Raw genomic sequence first — 21,561 nt, forward strand, 5'->3', positions numbered from 1 at the left:
CTCACACCTGGTGGTATGAGATGTCCCCTTTAACAAGTTTCCATTATTACCGGCTCTTGATGCACCGCGGTGCTTCGTGTGGTTTGTCCAGGTTATGTTGCCGTACCCTAATTATAGGTAAGTGTTATGATAACGATAGTTTTATGACCGATTATCTTTCGCAATGTTAAATTCCTGTTACAAACTTAGCTAGCTACAGCCGTCCTGTGCGTGATTTTTTTCTTTGTAGGATAAGTCTGGGATTCTCGCCTCTGATTTGTTAGAAGGGCTCTCCTTTAGATCTGTTTCGATTAGTCCTAGTTGTTTGCGGGAGTTTAGGGTTAGGGTTAGGTTTAGGGTTAGTTAACCGTTAACTGTTACCCTAACCCTAACCATAACCAATCGGAGGAGAGCCCTTCAAACCAATCAGAGTTGAGAATCCCAGACTTACCCCGTGGAAAAAAAATATCCTGTGCATTAGAAAAATATCGCTCCTTTAAAAAATAGTTCACTGGACACTTATTGTTTGGTTTAAAGTATTTACAGAGCTATATAAGAGCTACGAATACAATTGGGAACTAAATACAGCTGTATATAAATCAGCGGTTGAGAAATTCTCCGAGCCATAGCCCCCCCCCACTCAACAATAATGAACCCCCTCAAAGGCCTTGCGTGACATTATTGGTCGCTAATAAACTCCCAGCTGTAAAATAGAGTGTGAAAGAAACTAAAAATAACCCTTGTAATGCACCGCAGTCTTAGTGTCATTGACACAGGAAAAGCATGCTTACGTAAGAAGACGGCTTGCAGATGTTGTGGTCTCTTCATCAGCCTTTGATATATTGGAAAGAGGCTTCGTATTTCAACAACAAGACACTGCACAGTGTGATGGGGTTATAATAGTTGTAGATTGTTTATTTATTTTTTCTTGGAGGGCGTTGACCTCCGAGGTCCCTTTCCCAGCCACTGACAGGGGGAACAGCTACATACCAGTGCGCAGTGGCTGCTTCGCCAAGTGGCCAGAGGTGTACAAAGTCTTCCACCACTTCAACCTCTGAATTCAACTAGCAAATCTTGCTAAATAGATTGGACGACTTCAGTGCACCCCCAGAGCAATGGGCCGGTCCAATGGGTCAACCGCACCCTCGTCCACCAAGCTTGTGACTCAGGGACTTGGGCTTCCATCTTCCCCTGTACTGTGTCTACCGGAGCATAGCCAGGAGCCAACCAGATGGGTTGCTTTGACCCATGAGTGGCCAGCTTGGTCGATCATAAAGACTGCGTCTTACGTCTCTGGTACTTCCACAACAAGTAAAGACTTGTAGTGGGGGATACACAATGGACCTTGAACTACAATTTTTTTCTTGGTTTGAGTTGACTAACCACAATGCACAATGATGGATGTCTACCACTTCCATGTTAAAGTTTCACCCCTATCTTAATGATCCCTGCGTTTTTAAGTATTACCACATGTAATAGCAGAATGTAGTTTTGTTTGATTTTGTTGATTTTTCTTTCTCCGTGGGGTTTAAATGGGCCAGCACACACCCTGAGGCACTCAGAACCCCTTCTGGAACCACATTGCTCCAAGAACAGGGGGAGAAAGATAAGAGAGAGGACGAAGATGGGAGACGGATAAGGAGAGAGTGAGAGAGAGATGGAGACAGAGGGAGTGGGAAATGAAAAGGAAAAGGATGAGGGATGGAGAGAAAGAGATGGGCAGAGAGAGAGAGAGAGAGAAAGAGAGAGAGAGGAGAGAGACAGAGTGTGAGAGAGAGAGAGAGAGAGAGAGAGACATAGAGAGTGAGAGAGAGGAGAGAAAGAAAGATGAGGCGAGGAGGAGGGAGAGAGGATAAGATTAAGAGACAGGGAATGGAGAGAGAAAGATAGGGAGTGAGATCTAAAGAACATGCAAAATCAAAATGGGGAGGAATTAATTTCCACAGAACAATGACGGAAAAAAAAATGAACATTGCAAACAGTAGAGTTAAGCTCACATTCAACTCAATTATTTAGCATAAGTGCTCTGAGCTCTCCAATCCTGCAGTTGTGAATGACTCTCTGGAAGAACCAAATGCAGATGTTTCCATCACCTGCCTGAGTGACTCCAGCCCCGTAGCACTGACCTCCTTCATTATGAAGGACTCAGAGCGGCTTGTCAGGAACCACATCTGCTCCACCACTTCCTGTTTGTAGATAAAAGCTCAGCATTCAACACTATTGGGCTCGCTAAGATTGATCATGGCTCTTAACACCTTCCTTTGTGAGTCATGTGGATCCACGACCAACTGACGGGAAGCGTAGCATCTGGTCCTCTGCTGATCACAAGCTCTTCCAGAGGGGGCCGATGACTCGGAACGCACCGTCGGCTGTCGTTTCCCCTCAGCGCAAAGTGTCGACCACACTGGAAATCATGGAAGATCGTAAAAGACTCATGCCACCGAGGAGCATGGACATGGCTGCCGTCTGCTAACGTTGTCGACGCCGTTGTTTCCCCCCCAGGCCATCAGGCTTCTAAACCAGCCACAGGACTTGTATTGATCATCAATCACCTGAACACTGCTGCACATTCAACACTATTGGGCTCGCTAAGATCGATCATGGCTCTTAACACCTTCCTTTGTGAGTCATGTGGATCCACGACTTCCTGACGGGAAGCGTAGCATCTGGTCCTCTGCTGATCACAAGCTCTTCCAGAGGGGGCCGATGACTCGGAACGCACCGTCGGCTGTCGTTTCCCCTCAGCGCAAAGTGTCGACCACACTGGAAATCATGGAAGATCGTAAAAGACTCATGCCACCGAGGAGCATGGACATGGCTGCCGTCTGCTAACGTTGTCGACGCCGTTGTTTCCCCCCCAGGCCATCAGGCTTCTAAACCAGCCCCAGGACTTGTGTTGATCATCAATCACCTGAACACTGATGCACATGCTCTGGTCACTTTTTCATTCAATGTAGATTACCTAAATGCAATGTACATATTCATGGTCAACCTCAACTTAGAATTATAATATGGAATATTTATGTTATTTATTGATTATTCATACTCTCCATACTACTTTAACCACCAGGATACATATAGTGTAACATTTTTTATTATGTATTAGTCAATATTAGTCTTAGCTATTAGTCTTATACTTGCCATAATTTAGCTATTTTCGGCCCTATTTACGACTCTTATAAATAATTTAATTTATTGCTAATGCCTTCCATGTATTTCTTGCTCGCCCTGTCATAGTATACCCTCATGTCTCTCTATAAGTGGGTCTGTATATCATAATCATCATCCTCATCATAAGCTTACTGCCGGGACAGCTGCTGTGAAAGACCCTGGGGTGCAGAGTATGAGACAAGTGCAGTCCTGCCTTTCTAAGCTCCTTTCACTGTCTTTCTTTCACTCGCAAGAAAAACGCTGCAATGTATATTTTACACAGTAACGCCCATTTTAGGTCTCTATTTGTGGTGGAATCTATTATTTAGATCTACTGTAGGGTAAGATCATACAGATTTAAGTTGGTATGGTGGGTTTTTGATTATTATCGGACGTAAACGAACTAGGAAGGACTAGGAATAAAGAAGAAATAAAGAATTGTTACGTTTTTATTATTGAAAGAGTATTCCTAAAGAGACAATAAGGGCACAAAACAAACGTCACTTCGTCGATTGCGTCCTGAAACCTCATTGCATCCCTTTGAAATAACAAGAAGTACAGTACAGCATACATCAATAAAGATACATTATAAATCTATTTCAAGAGTATAATAAATGTAACTGACATACTCAACTAAACTAGGCCGTTATTAAATAATGTTAATTCCAAGCAATAAGGTTTTGGGGTTTATAATCTATAATGTCTTTCATTGAGCATCATCAAACTGTAAACAAACCCTGACGACATATTGATTCCCTCATGTGAGATTATGGGTTGCAGTGACGTGGAACATAACAGGTTTTTTAATTGGTGCCTGAGGGGGAAAATGCGAACGTATGCTGTGTGTCGTTATTCCGATTCATAGATGGTCTAAATACAGATCGGAGCGCCAGATTGCCTGTTATAGTGAAAAAGGTGGGGAATGTTTTGGAACCGGAAGTTCGTCGTCACAGGAATAGTAGGAGACTTGGTGTTGGCTAAGTGGGGTGTAGACGTGGGCTATATGAAGGAGGGTTGGAGAGCAGTTTATAGGTGTAGACTAGTGTGTAGGCTATATATGTAGGAGGGGTGTAGACTAGTGTGTAGGCTATATATGTAGGAGGGGTGTAGACTAGTGTGTAGGCTATATATGTAGGAGGGGTGTAGACTAGTGTGTAGGCTATATATGTAGGAGGGGTGTAGACTAGTGTGTAGGCTATATATGTAGGAGGGGTGTAGACTAGTGTGTAGGCTATATATGTAGGAGGGGTGTAGACTAGTGTGTAGGCTATATATGTAGGAGGGGTGTAGACTAGTGTGTAGGCTATATATGTAGGAGGGGTGTAGACTAGTGTGTAGGCTATATATGTAGGAGGGGTGTAGACTAGTGTGTAGGTTATATGAAGGTGGGGTGTAGACTAGTGTGTAGGTTATATGAAGGTGGGGTGTAGACTAGTGTGTAGGTTATATGAAGGTGGGGTGTAGACTAGTGTGTAGGTTATATGAAGGTGGGGTGTAGACTAGTGTGTAGGTTATATGAAGGTGGGGTGTAGACTAGTGTGTAGGTTATATGAAGGTGGGGTGTAGACTAGTGTGTAGGTTATATGAAGGTGGGGTGTAGACTAGTGTGTAGGTTATATGAAGGTGGGGTGTAGACTAGTGTGTAGGTTATATGAAGGTGGGGTGTAGACTAGTGTGTAGGTTATATGAAGGTGGGGTGTAGACTAGTGTGTAGGTTATATGAAGGTGGGGTGTAGACTAGTGTGTAGGTTATATGAAGGTGGGGTGTAGACTAGTGTGTAGGTTATATGAAGGTGGGGTGTAGACTAGTGTGTAGGCTATATGAAGGTGGGATGTAGACTAGTGTGTAGGTTATATGAAGGTGGGGTGTAGACTAGTGTGTAGGCTATATGAAGGTGGAGTACAGACCAGTGTGTAGGCTATATGAAGGTGGGGTGTAGACTAGTGTGTAGGTTATATGAAGGTGGGGTGTAGACTAGTGTGTAGGTTATATGTAAGAGGGGTGTAGAGTGTGTAAGCTATATGAAGGTGGAGTACAGACCAGTGTGTAAGCTATATGTAGGTGGAGTTGTGGGCTAAATGTAGGTAGGGTGTAGTAGTACTATAGTGACTATAAGTAGGTGGAGGTGTAGGCTAAAGTATATGAAGGTAGAGAGCAGAGTAGTAGGCTATGAAGGTAGGGGGTAGAGTGTGTAGGCTTCATGTAGGTGAGGTGTAGGCTATATGAAGATGGGGTGTGACTGTGTAGGCTAGCATATCTAGGTGAGGTGTAGGCTATATCCAGGAGGGGTGTTTAGTTACTGTCTCTGCAGCAGGGGGAATGAACGCTCCTTCATCTTTTCTCCCCTGGCTACTCAGATCAACGGCAGGAGCAGCGCGTGCTGCACACCTACACCACGTGGGCACCGTAACGCCTGAACGGTGTCTCCCGCCTAAACTAGAGCAGCATCGTCCATCAAGCCCAAGACAGGAGGACGCAATGAGCTCCTCTCTCCCAAAAAGCGAATCAACCACTTCTCTGCTGAAATCGTCGGCGACAAACCGCAGGTCTGCGCATTCTTCCGAGGTAGGGGCTCGCAGTCACCGGAGCCACCGTAATCAGCACCATCATCACCCTATGGGAGGAACCGGTGGCGGGGTCGGCCTGCCACAGGACTCGGGTTGGGGCGATGACTACGAAGCGAGCGCACGGAGACCCCTCTGTCAACCGAGACACGAGAGCTCCCGAGACGGTGGGGATTCGCGGGCACAGAAGGTGCACACGCACCGACAGCAAACGGTGTCGCTCCTGCTGGAAGACAGTTCCGATCACATAGACACGAGGAGGTCGAGTATGGATCGGAATCAGAGGGAGACCGGTAGCAAGTCGTCCAAGTCCAGACAATCGCAGCATCATCATCATCATCACCACCACCACTCCACGCGCGACACCTCCAGAGTGGAGCTGCCCCTCCACGCCACCTCACGCCGGGAGAGGAGGTCATCGCCTCCGCCGACACCTTCTTATCACGAGCACTCCGATGACGCCGATTACTTTTTCGAGTCCCAAGAGAGAATAAACGAGAGCTCATCTTCCACGAGCTTTAACCGCGACTCACCACCTGCACTTGCCGCACCGATTCGGCGGACCGGGCCCAAGAAAAAACAGTCGAGCGCCCTGTCTGAACATGACTCCACCCTGCACCCCATCGTGAAATCCGTTTTTGGGCAGGTAAGCAGTGTGTGAATGACTGTGTCACTGAACTCAGCTTCAACTTTGGACATTTTGGGATATTTTGGGCTTTTTTTATTATTATTTTGTATTTATTATTCAAACGACGTCTCATTCTGGGACGTTTTGACTCCTTTAAAGTAAGAAAAAGTCATCTAAAGGCCTGTGTCAAAACGCTTTTTTTTTTTTTTGCATATTGCGAGTTGGGATAATATAGTATCATACATTCACATAGGCTACTAAACCGTATCTAACATCTTGTTTATTTAGCATCACTGTGGTTTAGTAGATCTTTTGAATACATAGATTGAAAAGGAATGGCCATAGAACCAACTGTGTTTTTATAATCTGAAAAAAAAACACTTCTTCATTTCCAATAGTTTTTGTTACCAAATAAGTGTTAAGTTGTTAAGTGAAGGTAATATGCAACCATCTCAAAACACTTAATTGGAGTCTCTCTGATTACAGAGCAATGATCAATGAAAGCTTTCTGATTGAAGGCTTCAGAAGTTAATGGTTTGACAGGCCATGAAGCCCCATGTAAGCCCTGATACCGTAACCCTAACTTACCCTAACCAGTAACCACCATCAGACCCTAACCACCATATCAGATCCTAACCCAGCCCCATTCTTAAGCCCCATATGAACAACATCTTTATCATGATGATCACCTGAGCAGCAGAGAGTGGAAAACCCTTTGGCAACAATGCTGTGTGATGCATGCACACATGAGCACACACATGCACGCACGCACACACACACACACGCACACACACACACACACACACACACACACACACACACACACACACACACACACACACACACACACACACACACACACACACACGTCGTTTCATAATAATAAACAGCGAATAAATAGTACCTAACACAGCACCACCCCTCCTCTTACACAACACCACCTCTCCTCCAATTCAGCACCGTCTCTCTCTCTCTCTCTCTTCTCTCTCTCTCTCTCTCTCTCTCTCTCTCTCTCTCTCTCTCTCTCTCTCTCTCTCTCTCTCTCTCTCTCTCTCTCTCTCTCTCTCTTACAGCATTGATAATGAGGAGCTCAAGAAAGATAATTATGTCCCCATGATGATTTGTGCCAGAAATAAAACTCACTCCATTCAGGCCAGAGCCTCAATCAGTGTTCAGCCTCAACCCAGTGGTGAGCCATATGATTATTGAGAGTTATCAACACTGAGCACATACAGTGACTGCAGCTTGAAACCATACTATAATTCATCCCTACTTTTAAATCCCGACTTTTAAGGAAGGGTTTAAGGATTTCAACTTGGTTTTTCTAAAGAAAAAAATGAAATAGACGGATAAATAATAAATAATAAAGACACCAAGACACACTAGATACATACACTACACTATAATACATTTAACAGGATATACAGGATATTGGTTTAGCAAGCAATGACAGCAAACAACGTTTCAACCGATGAGGTGCCAACATCAACAGATACTGTGATGGTGCATCAAAAGTAGATCATTTCTATTAATAATCATACAAGGTGTGTGTGCGTGTGTACTGTATGCGTGTTTGTGTGTATTGAGGCTTGAGTGCATAAGACTGATAATGAAAGCAAAGTGGACATCAAAGAGCAAAAAAAAGCTTGGAAATGGAAAAAAAGCATAGACGCGTGTGTGTGAGTGTGTGGGGAGGGGGAGAGGGTCAAATGTGTGTGTGTGTGTGTGTGTGTGTGTGTGTGTGTGTGTGTGCGCGTGTGTGTGTGTGTGTGTGTGTGTGTGAGTGTGTGTGTGTGTGTGTGTGTGTGTGTGTGAGAGTGTGTGTGTGTGTGTGTGTGTGAAGGAGTGAATGTGTGTATGTGTGTGATCTTGCACCTGCTCACTGTGGTCCTTACAACCCCCACCCCCCGTGCTTCATGTTATATGATTACTTTGCATCTTTAGTCCTAAACCCGGCTGTGGTGCCTCAGCGACCACTCCGCAGCTATTTCCCTCTACCAACTCCTATATTTTTTAGATTCTACTTATGTAACACAAGGTCTGTAACAGTCCCTCCAGAACTCATCCACTCCCAGATGGAGCTAAGAATAGCCTGCTGCACAAGACCCATTATAAGAGCCCAAGGGAACTGAGCTTTTCATGGTGCGTTGGTTAAAATTTTCCTCCATTGATATCCTTTGGCTAACATTGTACCTGACTAACATGGCTAACATGGTAACTGACTATCAGGCTACCTGAATAACATGCTAACATGATACCTGGCTAACAAGCTACCTGGCTAACATGGCTATCATGATACCTGGCTAACATCCTACCTGGCTAACATGGCTATCATGGTACCTGGCTAACATGCTACCTGGCTAACATGGCTATCATGGTACCTGGCTAACATGGGCCCTGGCTTAATCATACTCAAACATACTGATATTCTATACTATATATACTCATATGCTGATAGTGTTGCACATCCATTACCCACAAAATAATCTAAGAATATATCAATAGTATTTCATACGTATCAACAGATAACAGCCACGTTTCTCTCCATACGCTTGCTTCAGTTTCTGGAGGGAGTTTGAAAATAGGAATCACTGTGACCCATTTCTTTAAATATATTTATGTATTTTTTTTGTGAACTTAAATGACCTCATTCCATAATGTTCCCTATGGCACGACAGATATATTCTGGTGGTTCAAAGAAGGGCAATAGGCCTACTAGTTTGCTTTAAAGGTCCCCTTTTTTATCACCGGGTGTGAATGCTATCACCCATTAGAAGCACTTACAAAATCTGCCCTGCCCTGTGACTCTGTGACATTACAACTGGGAGTGTCCACCTAGATGCATAGTAATTTGGTACAGTCCACTGGGTAGTCCAGTAGACTGATCTTCCCGACTTACATCTAGTTGGACACTCCCATTAATAGGCCTACAGTAAAAACAAATAGGGCTACAGTAAAGCATAATGTAGGTCTAAAGCAACAAATAATGTAGGCCCACAGTAAAAACATAATGTAGGCCTAAAGCATAACATAATGTAGACCTACAGTAAAAACATAATGTAGTGCTAAAGCAAATCATAATTTAGGCCTATAGTAAAAACATGATGTAGGTCTACAGAAAAAAAAGAATGTAGACTTACAACCATCTAGACAAAGTACAACCCTCCAGATGATTGTTAGGAAGTGAGTGAAGGTTGTGGTTGAGTAGTGACGGTAATATGAGCTAAAAAAAGTCAAGACAATGTGAGGACGCATCCTGTTCCCACCAGTCCCTCTGACTGCCAAGGACCTCTTTTGTATTTTATTGCTTGCCCTTCTTTTCCAAATCCGCCAGATCCCCATTTTTTCTGCATTATGTTTCTCTCTAAGCTTACTCATTGTTCTTCGGTCACATGGTTTCCTTTTTACACCTCTTCTTTATCTCACCATTTTAGCTCTCTGTTCGAGAGAGAGAGAGAGAGAGAGAGAGAGAGAGAGACATAGAGAGAGAGAGGAGAGAGACAGAGTGAGAGAGAGAGAGAGAGAGAGAGAGAGAGAGAAGAGAAAGAGAGAGAGAGAGAGGAGAGAAAGAGAGAGAGAGAGGAGAGAAAGAGAGATGATGACGTCTGAGAAAACCGTATAATGAAAAGGAAGATTTGTGCGTTAAATGGAGAGGGCAGCGATGTCGTAGGTGCAGCGTCATGTGCTTTTCAGCCTTTGGAGTATGAAGTCTATTAATAGCCACAGATCTGTAAGTTTTTGTGTGGTCTTTCAGGGCAGGCAAAGGAGGCGATGAGAACTCTCACAAATCCACTTTTAAGATTGGGATTAGACCATGAAATGCAAGAGCAACTGAGAGTGTGTGTACGTGAATCAGTGTGTATAATGTATGCATATAATATATACATTAATTACATGGCTTTGCTGAATACTAGATTGTGGTTTGTGAATTAGGGCATTCAGCTGTCTTTTATTTCTGTTCAACAAACCGCTGCTATGATTGCAGTGACTGTTGCTATGGACCCCATTTCCAGCCATCAGTTCCAAATACAATGCATTTAAAAATAAAATGAAAATAAAGAAAATATACACCTACAGACAAACATTACATTAAAAACATAGTGTAAGCCTAAAGTGAAACATAATGTAGACCGCAAGTAGAGAGCTACAGAAGAAAAACAATATAGTCCTAGAGTAAAACAATATAGGCCTACAGGAAAAAACATAATGTAGCCCAAGAGTAAAACATAATGTAGGCTTGGAGGGAAAGATACTATAGAACTACAATAAAACATGTTGTAGACCTCAGAAAAAAAAGAATGTAGCTCTGCAGTCAAACATAAGGTAGCCCTACATATGATGTAGGCCTACAGTAAAACAGCGTAGGCCTGCAGGAAAAAATAATATAGGCCATCAGCAAAAATATGATGTAGGTCTACAGGAAAAACATAATGTAGGCCTACATTAAAAACATACTGAAGACCTAAAGCAAAACATACTGAAGGCCTACAGTGAAAAAATAATGCAGGTCTAAAGCAAAACGTAATGTAGGCCTACAGTACCAACACAATGTAGGGCTAAAGCAAAACATAATGTAGGCCTACAGTACAAACACAATGTAGGGCTAAAGCAAAACATAATGTAGGCCTACAGTACCAACACAATGTAGGGCTAAAGCAAAACATAATGTAGGCCTACAGTACAAACACAATGTAGGGCTAAAGCAAAACATAATGTAGGCCTACAGTACAAACACAATGTAGGGCTAAAGCAAAACATAATGTAGGCCTACAGTAAAATTTGAATGTAGGCCTACAGTAAAAACATAATGTAGGTTTACATTAGAACATGATGTAAGCCTAAAGCAAAACATAATGTAGGCCTAAAGCAAAACATAATGTAGACCTAGAGTAAAAAATAATGTAGGCCTAGAGTAAAACATAATGTAGGCCTAAAGCAAAACATAATGTAGGCCTAGAGTAAAACATAATGTAGGCCTAGAGTAAAACATAATGTAGGCCTAGAGTAAAACATAATGTAGGCCTAAAGCAAAACATAATGTAGGCTTGAAACAAAACATAATATAGGCCTACAGAATAACATAATGTAGTCTTTAAGTAAAACAGTAAAACAATCAGGACCTACAGTAAAACACAATGTAGGCCTAAAGCATACATAATGTAGGCATACAGTAAAAACATAGTGTAAACCTATAGTAAAACAGATTGTACGACTACAGTAAAACAATGTAGGCCTAAAGCAAAACAGAATGTAGTCCTATCGTAAAAACATAATTTAGGTCCTACAGTAAAAACAATGTAGGCCTAAAGCAAAACATAATGTAGGCCTACAGTAAAAAAATAATGTATACCTAAAGTAAAACATAATATATACCTAAAGTCAAACAGAATGTAGGCTAGCAACCATCTAGATAAAGTGCAACCCTCCAGACGATCGTTAGGAAGTGAGGGATGGTTTTTGAGTGGTGACGTTATCATGAGCTGAATACCATCAAGACAATGTGAGGGCACATCCTGTTCCCGCCAGTCCTTTGACTCCTGCCAAGGACCTCTTTTGCTTTTCCATTCCCAATCCGCCCGATCCCAATGTTTCTGCATTAAGCTTTTTTGTCCTTCATCGATCACATGGTTCCCTCTTTACACCTCATCTTTATCTCACTCTCCTAGCTCTCTTTCCCAAAAAAAGAGAGAGCGAGAGAGAGAGAGAGAGAGTGAGAGAGAGAGTGAGAGAGAGAGTGAGAGAGAGAGAGTGAGGACATAGAATAGAAGCTGACGGCTCCTGTGTGACGTCTAATGTGTTCTGAAGTTCACAATGAGCCTCCAGTAAGAGGCTGATTCATCTGCCAGCACGCACGCACACGCACAAACATGCACGCAAACATGCGCACACGCATACACACGCATACACACAATCACATGCACATGAACATGAAAGCGAGAGACGGAGATGAGATGGAGAGACATAGAGAGAGAGAGAGAGAGAGAGAGGGAGAGAGAGAGAGAGAGAGAGAGAGAGAGAGGGAGAGAGAGGGAGAGAGAGAGAGTGAGAGAGAGAGTAAAGACTGAGCCAGGAGTATGGATGTTAAAATAGACTGAGGACATTCAAGTTCAGAAGGATGAGCAGATTTCAGTAAACTAGGAAGGATCTTCAGCCATATGTTCGTATGTGTGGCATGTTACGTTTGTAGTTGAAGACATGAAAGAATACATGATTATTAATATGACACCCAACCCCCCCTTCCCCTCCTCTGAGGGATTTCACTCAGGTCCTCTGCAGTGTGAGGATGCAAATAATGTATCGATTTATTTTGCTTGCTTGTCTGTGTGTGCGTGTATCTGTGTGTGTACTTTTGCAGCCCTGCATTCATCTTTGTGTATGCGTGTGTGCGTGTGCGTGTGTGTGAGTGTGTGTGTCGACAACCCCTTGTACAGTGAAAGCTTAACAGCACTTGGTGACTTGCATTGTTTTTGTGAGTCTCTGTGTGTGTGTGTGTGTGTGTGTGTGTGTGTGTGTGTGTGTGTGTGTGTGTGTGTGTTTGCTCTGTCGCAAAGGATGGACAAGAGAGTGAGAGAGAGGTAACGAAAGGGACGGAGATGGTAGGAAGAGGTGAGAGAGATGAGAAAGAGATAGAGGAAGATGGTAGAAAGAGAGAGAGAGAGAGAGAGAGAGAGAGAGATGGTATATTTTTAGCTCTACAGCCCCAGCATCCTCGTGTGTTAAATCGAGTGTACGCTTGAGTGTGTGTTTGGATTAGCGTCTCTCGCGTCTGGCTCTGGGGAAGGTAATACGCCACATCCCCCTGCACAGCCATGGTTAAAAACTGTGCAACAGAGTGAGAGGGAATTGGAGAAGAGGGAGAAAGAGAGACGGCGAGAGAGAGAGAGCTGGATGGGGGGAGGGTAGAGGAGAGGGAGGAGAGATAGACACTGGAGTAGCAGAGGATGGAGAGCCAGTGAATAAGCAAATCTTGCATTTTTTACTTTGTGGCACTTGCCTCCCGCTTTTGATTTCCACACACTCGCCCTCCGCCTCGTCGCTCTGCTCGTCTGTTTACAACACAGTTCCTCCTTTCGGTTGTTTCAGTTGAGTTTGCTCCCTTCCTCCCTCATCTCCTCTCTTCTCGACCTCTTCCTCTCCTCTCTCCCTCAACTATGGACGTTCTCCCAGAGCTCTACTCCTTTCTCGCCATCCCTTCTCCTCCTTCTCCCCCTGCCTCTCCCTCCGCCCCCCAATGTTTTTACTCGATGACCCACTGAACCCCTCACCCAGCATCCCTCCTCCCCCTTTTTTTGGTTTGTTTTCTGAACCTCTTTCATCCCATGCATGCCCGACACACGCGCCGATGCCAACACAAACGCACACACATGCGCACACACAGAGACACACAGACACAGTTAGGGAAAACACACAGGGAAACAACTACATTAATAAGCAAAACAAGGAAGGAAGGAAGGAAGGAAGGAAGGAAGGAAGGAAGGAAGCATCGTTACAATGGGAAACCGCCATGTTAAGTCGCTTAAAGAAGTCTCCAGGAAGGTAAGCTTGTTCCTAAAGGTTATTGGAGGTTGTGGTTGTTTATCTGGATGGTTGTTGTAGTTTATCTGGGTGGTTGTTGTAGTTTATATATAGTGCTTTTTGTCATTTATCTTGAGGGTTCTAGTTTGTCTGGACGGTTGTTGTAGTTTATCTGGATGGTTGTTGTAGTTTATATAGAGTGCTGTTGTAGTTTGTCTGGACGGTTATTGTAGTTTGTTTGGATAGTTGTAGTTCATCTGGATAGTGGTAGCTTCTCACAATGAACGTTATAGTTTACCTGGATGGTATTTGTAGTTCATGTGGACAGCTGTTGTAGTTTATCTGAAAGGATGTAGTTTATCCAGAGTTAACTCAAAGGATGTAGTTTAGGATGGTTGTTGTAGTTTTACCTGGAGGGTTGTGTAGTGTAGCATCACCAGAACTGTGTAGTGTAGCATCGGCAGAACTGTGTAGTTTAGCATCATCAAAACTCGCAGCAGGGCTGCAGAAGATTGTGAAGGTCATCTGTAGAAAAAAGGATAGAATTTGAATGTTCATATATGTGTGTTTGAGTATATGTATGTGATGCATGTGTGTGTGTGTGTGTGTGTGTGTGAGATTCATGTGTGTGTTTGAGTGTGTTTGTGTCGTTGTGTGGGATTACATGCATGTGTATGTTGTGTATGTATGCATCTATGTATGAATTTAGTATGAATTTATAAGTCATTTTGTTGAGCTCTTATGGAATTGAAGGACAATAGGAAAATTTTCTTATTTGCTGTGATGAACAGCTCAACCACTGATTTTAGTTTATGTAAAATATTTTCTTTTTGAGTCGTTTAGTGGCTCAACCCGATTGTCCAAATTGCACCATTAGTTTGTCAGGCATCAATTAGTGCCTAATTATTCCATTATTCCAGTGAATTTATTTCTGGAGAAATTTCTTGAAATATTTCTGGTGATATTTCCGAAGATATTACCGAGAGACATTTGGGTATCTTTCGGCAAAACAAGCAAATATATAAATGCCCGGGGGGCTGTCCATTTCCCAACCTCTCGGCGGTCTATTTTTAAACCCAGCTTAGCCTTCGAACGCTCGGCTCAGCAGCACAGCAAATGTTAGTATCTGGTTTGTTATTAGTTACTCTGATGCTCTGACCTCTTTCAGCTGCCTGTTTTTAATTATCCTGTAGCTTGCGAGATAAAAGCCATTGTGAGGACGCGTGCATTTTTGAGCACAGCGTGATGCTATCTAATTGCTCGTTATAATTAAACAAGTTGAAAGGCTGGCCTTCGAACCTCCCCGTCAGACTAGATGATGACTAATTACAACCAGACAAATAAGTTATTACGTCAAACGTGCGTGTTTCATCTCGTATATTTAATAGGACACGTAGTGCGTCATCGAATCCTTGCTAATACGCTACTAACACGTCCTTGTTTGTGTTCGTTCATGAAACCTTCTGATGTCACATTGCTACTCCAAACTAATTCCCGGCTTCGGTTGCCATAGCGATTGATTTTTTTCTTTAAGTTCCCTCAATCCCGTCCTGTTTTGTCTGACTCTAAGACCGCGTTGTCCAAAAAAAACCACGAAGCCCACGGACCCATGGACCCCGGATCGACCTCCGGAGTTCTCTTCTGTGGCCCTTTGAGGGCCGGCTATAGCTATAACCCCCCCGGACACATGACTACCGCCTGCACTAGAACAATACGCTCCCCTTCGCCTAGACGACCTCGCTACTCATTACAGCTGTACCCCGGGACATGACACTGACAGACACCCCCCCCCCCCGACCCCAGGACAGACCCCGCTGTCCCAACTCCACTCTCTCTTGTTGTGTCCTCACCGTGACTCCCTGCTGTCAACAACCAGAGTCATGGTGTTTCTACCGCTGTTTCTGCCCCCTCTCCCTCCTCCGCTCTACCCCTGCTCTACTCCCCCCCTACCATGGCCCCCCAGGACCCGAAGAAGAGCTACAAAGCAGTGAGGAGTGAGGAGGGAGGAGGAGGAGGAGGGGGGTCCAATCTAGAGCCTCTAATGGCTTTGGCCCAGAACGGCGCCACCATGCACACCGTTCTGGGGCCCGCCTGCATCTTCCTACGCAAGGGCTTCGCTGAGAACCGGCAGGCTGTACGTAAGTCCTGATGGTCACGTGCATGGAATTGTGCACGCAAAGTTCATGCAACGTGCATGCAACGCGCATGCAACATGCAACCATGACCAGGCGAGGGGTGCAGACGCTCCCTCTAAAACGACGCCTTGTTTTGATTGATGGATGAAGGAGCAGATTTGACTTTGAGGCGCTGTGCTCAGGGAGGCTGAGAGACCTCTGATAAGGAGTCAGTGTGGAACGCTATTTAGCTTTGATGACTGGAATAAAGAATGTTTGAAAGTAAGTGTGTGTATGTGTGTGTGTGTGTGTGTGTGTGTGTGTGTGTGTGTGTGTACTGATGGGTAAATATGTGCAAGGTTGTGTGTAATAGAAAATGTGCGTGTGTGTGTGTGTGTGTATGTTTGTGTGTGTGCTGATGTGTAAATATGTGCCAGGTTGTGTGTGACAGTGAATGTGTGTGGGGATGTTTCAGAGTGTAATCATGCATGGTAGGGGTTCCCAAAGTTCTTCACCTCCAGACCCAAAAGACAAATCAACATTTATAAACTACTGATTAAAAAACACCACAAACCATTAATTTGAAATGTATGCAGTGTTATATAATGTTTTTCACCAGCGCATTACGAACTTGCGCTATGAACTTGAGAGATGACGACATAGAAGCACCAAGGCAGTACCCTCCCTATGTCAGCTGGACGCCGGCGCGGTCAAGTATAAAATGTACACAGAACGACGGAAACAAAAATCACAGCAATATTACAATTTGCTGATTCTATTGAAAAGTTCACCACCTCATAAAATATGTATGTAACATTATTTAACACTTTTAAATAGACAAATATGGTGTACTGTCCTTTCTATTTCTCACCCCTTTCTCTTCTCCATTGCTCAGCCCATCCCTTCGTATCTCTGCGTTAAACCCCAGCAATAAGCAGCGTTATGATTCATGTTTACTGACAAAAAAACTCTAAACTGAAAGTCTGAGAGTCATCCCAACAGCAGTTTGAAGCACCTTTTTTTTATGTTTTAGGATATTAAATGGATTTTATACGCTCTGAATCAGCAATGTGATGCCGGTAACTGTAGACGTGATCCCCAGTATGAATGCTGTGTGCCTAGCGCTGTATACCTGCCCAGGAGAAGGACGAGAGTCCTGGCAGGCTCTGTGTAGGCATGGGGCGTGGTTTTAATAACATGTCAGTTGTCCGCCCAGATTGTGCCCAAATGGCCTTCCACTCACCTCTGCAAACCGATCAGAATGCACGCCTTACGACCTCAGGAATTTGGTCTAGCACATCAGATCACAATGAGAGCAGGATCAGACCCGGAACAGGCCATACCTGAGAGTGAATGTCCTGGTGTGATTCGAGGCTAAAAGTCAAATTCAAACAAGAAGTGAAACCGCCATAAGCATGACTTAGATGTGAACACGGTTGCGATGCCTTTGTCAATGTAATGATCAGCAAGGATATTTTTTTTATTTTTGGTTTGTTTTTACACTTTCTTCCTCCACTCGATATGTCAACTACTATATGCTAGCTAGCAACACACTAGTCACCAACTAACAGAAACACCCTACAAGCAATTCCAATGCAACACAAACTGACTTATTTGACTCACCTTCTCTTCCTATTTCCCTTTAAAAGTCTACTCATTGCTGGCTACTGAGAATGGTTTCTTGTAAATGTCACTTTTAAGCTGTGCACTTCCCCAAGTAAGTTGAGGCCTTGCATCTGCATTTCTAAAGGCTTGGGGGAAGCCCATGTAATAAACTTTAGCTTTTAGGTTTCGACTTCCCGATCGAAACTGGGGGAATCACAGAAGTCACACTCATTGTTAACTCAACCAGAGAGAGTAAGCATGTTTTCAGGCCGCAGTTCTCAAGAAGAAGGGGGGGGGTGGGGCATGTGGTAAATTACCACATCATTGCATTAGTAGGCACTCATATGCATATTTTTTGGTGTTTTTATAAATAAATCCAGATATGGAACATAGTGTGAAAAGTAGTCCACCTTGAGAATATGACCACAATAAATATTCTAATAAATTTAATTTTGCCTAAAAATAATTTTTCCAGTGCATAATGTGTCCAGTATTAGTTACGCTGTTATTTTTTTGTTCTGGTGCATTCCTCTCCTTCTCTTACCACACTCCAAAACCTAATATCTCACATCGTGATAACAACAAAAGCAAGAATTCCCACTATTGATCCCTCTTTGAGATGGTTCTCCACTGACCATGTGATCCTCCACAGGACAGAGAGCTGAGACCAGAGGAGATGGACGGTAGGCCGAACCAAAATACCACAGCTCCCCGTCCAGTAGGCTGACCAAACATCACCCGACCCAGTGGTTTGCCGTCGGGCGTGGTCTGACCTCGCTGTGCCATCTGTTCCCTTCCCAGAGTTACGCGAGGCCTTCAAGGAGTTTGACAAGGACAAAGACGGCTTCATCGGCTGTAAGGACCTGGGGAACTGCATGCGCACCATGGGCTACATGCCCACCGAGATGGAGCTCATCGAACTGAGCCAGCAGATCAATATGAACCGTGAGTGTGTCCCCATGTGCATGTGTTTTTGTGTGTTTCTGTGTCTGTGTTTGTATGGGTGTGCGTGTTTGTGTGCATGTGCGTGTGTTGGTGTGTATATTTGTGTATGTGTGTATGTGTGTGTGTGTGTGCGTATATGTGTGCGCCCGTGTTCATAACTGCATCATTGGCCTTGTATTATTTCATTAATGGAATTTATTTCATCATAATTTTGCTTTCTGACAAAGAGCCATATGAAAGATGAATAAGAGATACAAGTATGTTCTTTGGTTGCAAGACTAAGCAGTGTAAGAGACCAAAGTTGCATACAACATCAAACTTAAATAGTGAAGTCATCCCAATTTGACCTTGTACTCCGGTACACCAGAGGAGAGCAGACATCCTCATTAACGTTACGAGCGACACATGCATTCATCCCTCTATGACTCCTTTATGAGAAGGCTCTCTTGGGGCCTTTATGTATACCAAGTACCCCAACTTTGTACTCCCCGGCTGGAGTACTCGGTTGTCCGGAGTTGACAAGTTTGAGGACGAGAGGAAGCAGTGCCGCTTGTTGTTGGGAAATGCATTCTGGGATCCTTTGCCAACACAAGTCACCTCCTGATGCATCCTGGGTAGAATGGGCGGAGCTAATACATCCGGGCATTTTGAATGTTATTAGTTAGATGCTGACTTTTGAATGGAACATGAGTTGGGCTGCGAATGATGGCGTTTCACAAGCAAAGACAAGATTCAAGAACACAAGGCTAGACAAGAACGAAAGGGAATCGAGAGGGCTATGGTTTCCTAAGCCGTGTTTCTCTTCTGTGTAGTGGGCGGTCACGTGGACTTTGAGGACTTTGTGGAGCTGATGGGCCCCAAGCTGCTGGCTGAGACGGCCGACATGATCGGAGTGAAGGAGCTCAGAGACGCCTTCAGGGAGGTGAGGGTCGGACAGGGCCGAGGCACCGCAGCCATGGCGCCGTCAGACAGACTAGAGTCATGGTCTGAAGTCACGCTTTGAATGTCAAGGCTGGAATCTGTTTCATATGTGGATTTATTATATATTTTATATTATTCACATCCTTTGAGGTCTTTTGTGATTCAGAAAGAGTATCTCAAAATAGCTGATATTATGTGGAATTGATTTATTCTGGATATAGGTTTAGATGTGCCAGAAAATATAATACATTTTATCTTAATCTGGATCATGCATTTGATTTGAAGAAAAAGTGTGCCATTTTTTAAAGGTCTTATTCTTCTTCTTTGACAGTTCGACACAAATGGTGACGGCCAGATAAGCACAGCAGAGCTCAGAGAAGCCATGAAAAAACTGTTAGGTCAACAGGTGAGATATGAACAAATATTCATGTGCGGATAAACAGAAGGTAGTAGTGTAATAAATGTGTACAGAACTTGAAGCATCTTTACATCAGCTATTTTAAATATACCTAAAAGGAACAACAAGGAGCCACGGCACAGGTGGAATCGTGTGATTGGAATCCCCGCCCAGTCTCTGAAAATTAGATTTCTGCCATGAAACCAAATGGAAATCCAGCATCCATGATTATCACTCTAACACATAATTGTCCCGTTGCTATGACGTCAGGTCGGCCACCGAGACCTGGAGGACATCCTTCGGGACATCGACCTGAACGGAGACGGACACGTTGACTTTGAAGGTGAGAGGGCGTGGCCCGTGGCCCAGTACCTGTAGAACATCCCGTTGTGTAAAACTGATAACTTAGCATTTTTTAATTTTCATTTCGTATATATATTTACCGGGTGAATTTATACAGATAGTTTCAGTCTGTCAAGTTCCGTTCTTTCACGTACAAGCCCCAACACACACACATACACACACACGCACGCACCAACACACACACACACACACGCACACGCACACGCACACACACACACACACACACACACACACACACACAAACCAGGTGGAGGCACAGCATGCGTCTGAAAGCATGGAGTGGAGTGTGTATGTGTAAGAGATTATCTCCATACTAAAGGATTATGTCACCTCTCAGATTACCAACACACCACCCGATATAGATGTTAGTGCTCCCAATTCCTCACTGTGTGGAACCTAGAGCTTCATTCACATCTTAAAGGAATACCAAAGTGGTTCATGTGTGATCCGTTAGGTTAGCTGCTAACAAATTAGCAGTAATGGAATATTTACCATTTTATTCCCTTTACATTTGGATATTATCTTTTTCCAATACTATTATTATATTTATGCTTTTGTTCGTTTATAAATCACAGAATTTGTGCGGATGATGTCCCGGTGAGTTGGAGCCTCTATGTAATACATGTTTGACACATGTATTATGCGTGTTACACGTATTACATATATGAAGAAGCCTCTGGAAGAAGAAACCAGAGGAGAAAACATATCAATATACCCTGGCCTGGAACCACAACACTGAAGCACATAAGGTCTGGCTGCGACGGGCAAGAGTAGCACTGCTTCATGTGACTACCTCTACTAAACTTATGCATCTTAAAAGACTTACGGCAGAATGCACTTTTATTGAGGAGGAGATGGATTTCTATTGCTGTTTGTTGTCGTTAATCTGTGTAGACGGCAATATGTTGGTTTGACCTGACTAGCGCAATAGAAATTGCCATTATGTTGAGACGATGCCAGCCCACTAGCATAACGTTATAGGTACACATGGGGTACGGGAATAGCCTTCTCTTTTTCATGTTGTTGGAAATACCGTGTTTTGTGCATTTCATGTTCAATTTAATAATCCATATTTTAGCAACTATCAACCCTTTGAAAATAAAGAGCGGGGCTGTTTAAGATGTTTAATGTAGCACTGATGCGCAACGTGTTATTGTCATTCCTACTGTGATATTCATGTCATTTTTGACATACATAAGATCTTCTTTGTGTGTATGATTCCTTAAAGCCATGTATGTATGTATGTGTATTGCTCTCTGTTTTGCTGGTTTTGTCACTGCATGAAAGGTGAAAAGGTATTTTTATGTTAACGTTTGTCTGTTGAACTGTGATGGATGATGAGTAATGTTACATGAAACCTGATTTAGGCAATTATTTGT

General features: G+C 43.6%; 1 protein-coding gene across 1 annotated transcript; it reads left to right on the forward strand.

Annotated features, from left to right (window-relative positions):
- Nucleotides 1–5,746: 5,746 nt before the first annotated feature.
- cabp1b (calcium binding protein 1b) lies at nt 5,747–20,834 on the forward strand (the record flags this gene model as incomplete). The annotated part of the gene is made up of 8 exons (XM_079735677.1): nt 5,747–6,340; nt 15,801–15,971; nt 18,209–18,239; nt 18,358–18,501; nt 19,314–19,423; nt 19,754–19,828; nt 20,090–20,162; nt 20,758–20,834. 8 exons carry the CDS (start codon nt 5,747–5,749, stop codon nt 20,781–20,783), a joined length of 1,224 nt encoding a protein of 407 aa, XP_079591803.1. The 3' UTR covers nt 20,784–20,834.
- Nucleotides 20,835–21,561: the final 727 nt, after the last annotated feature.

This window comes from Pollachius pollachius, assembly GCF_949987615.1.
Source record: "Pollachius pollachius genome assembly, chromosome: 4".
NCBI classification, from domain to species: domain Eukaryota; kingdom Metazoa; phylum Chordata; class Actinopteri; order Gadiformes; family Gadidae; genus Pollachius; species Pollachius pollachius.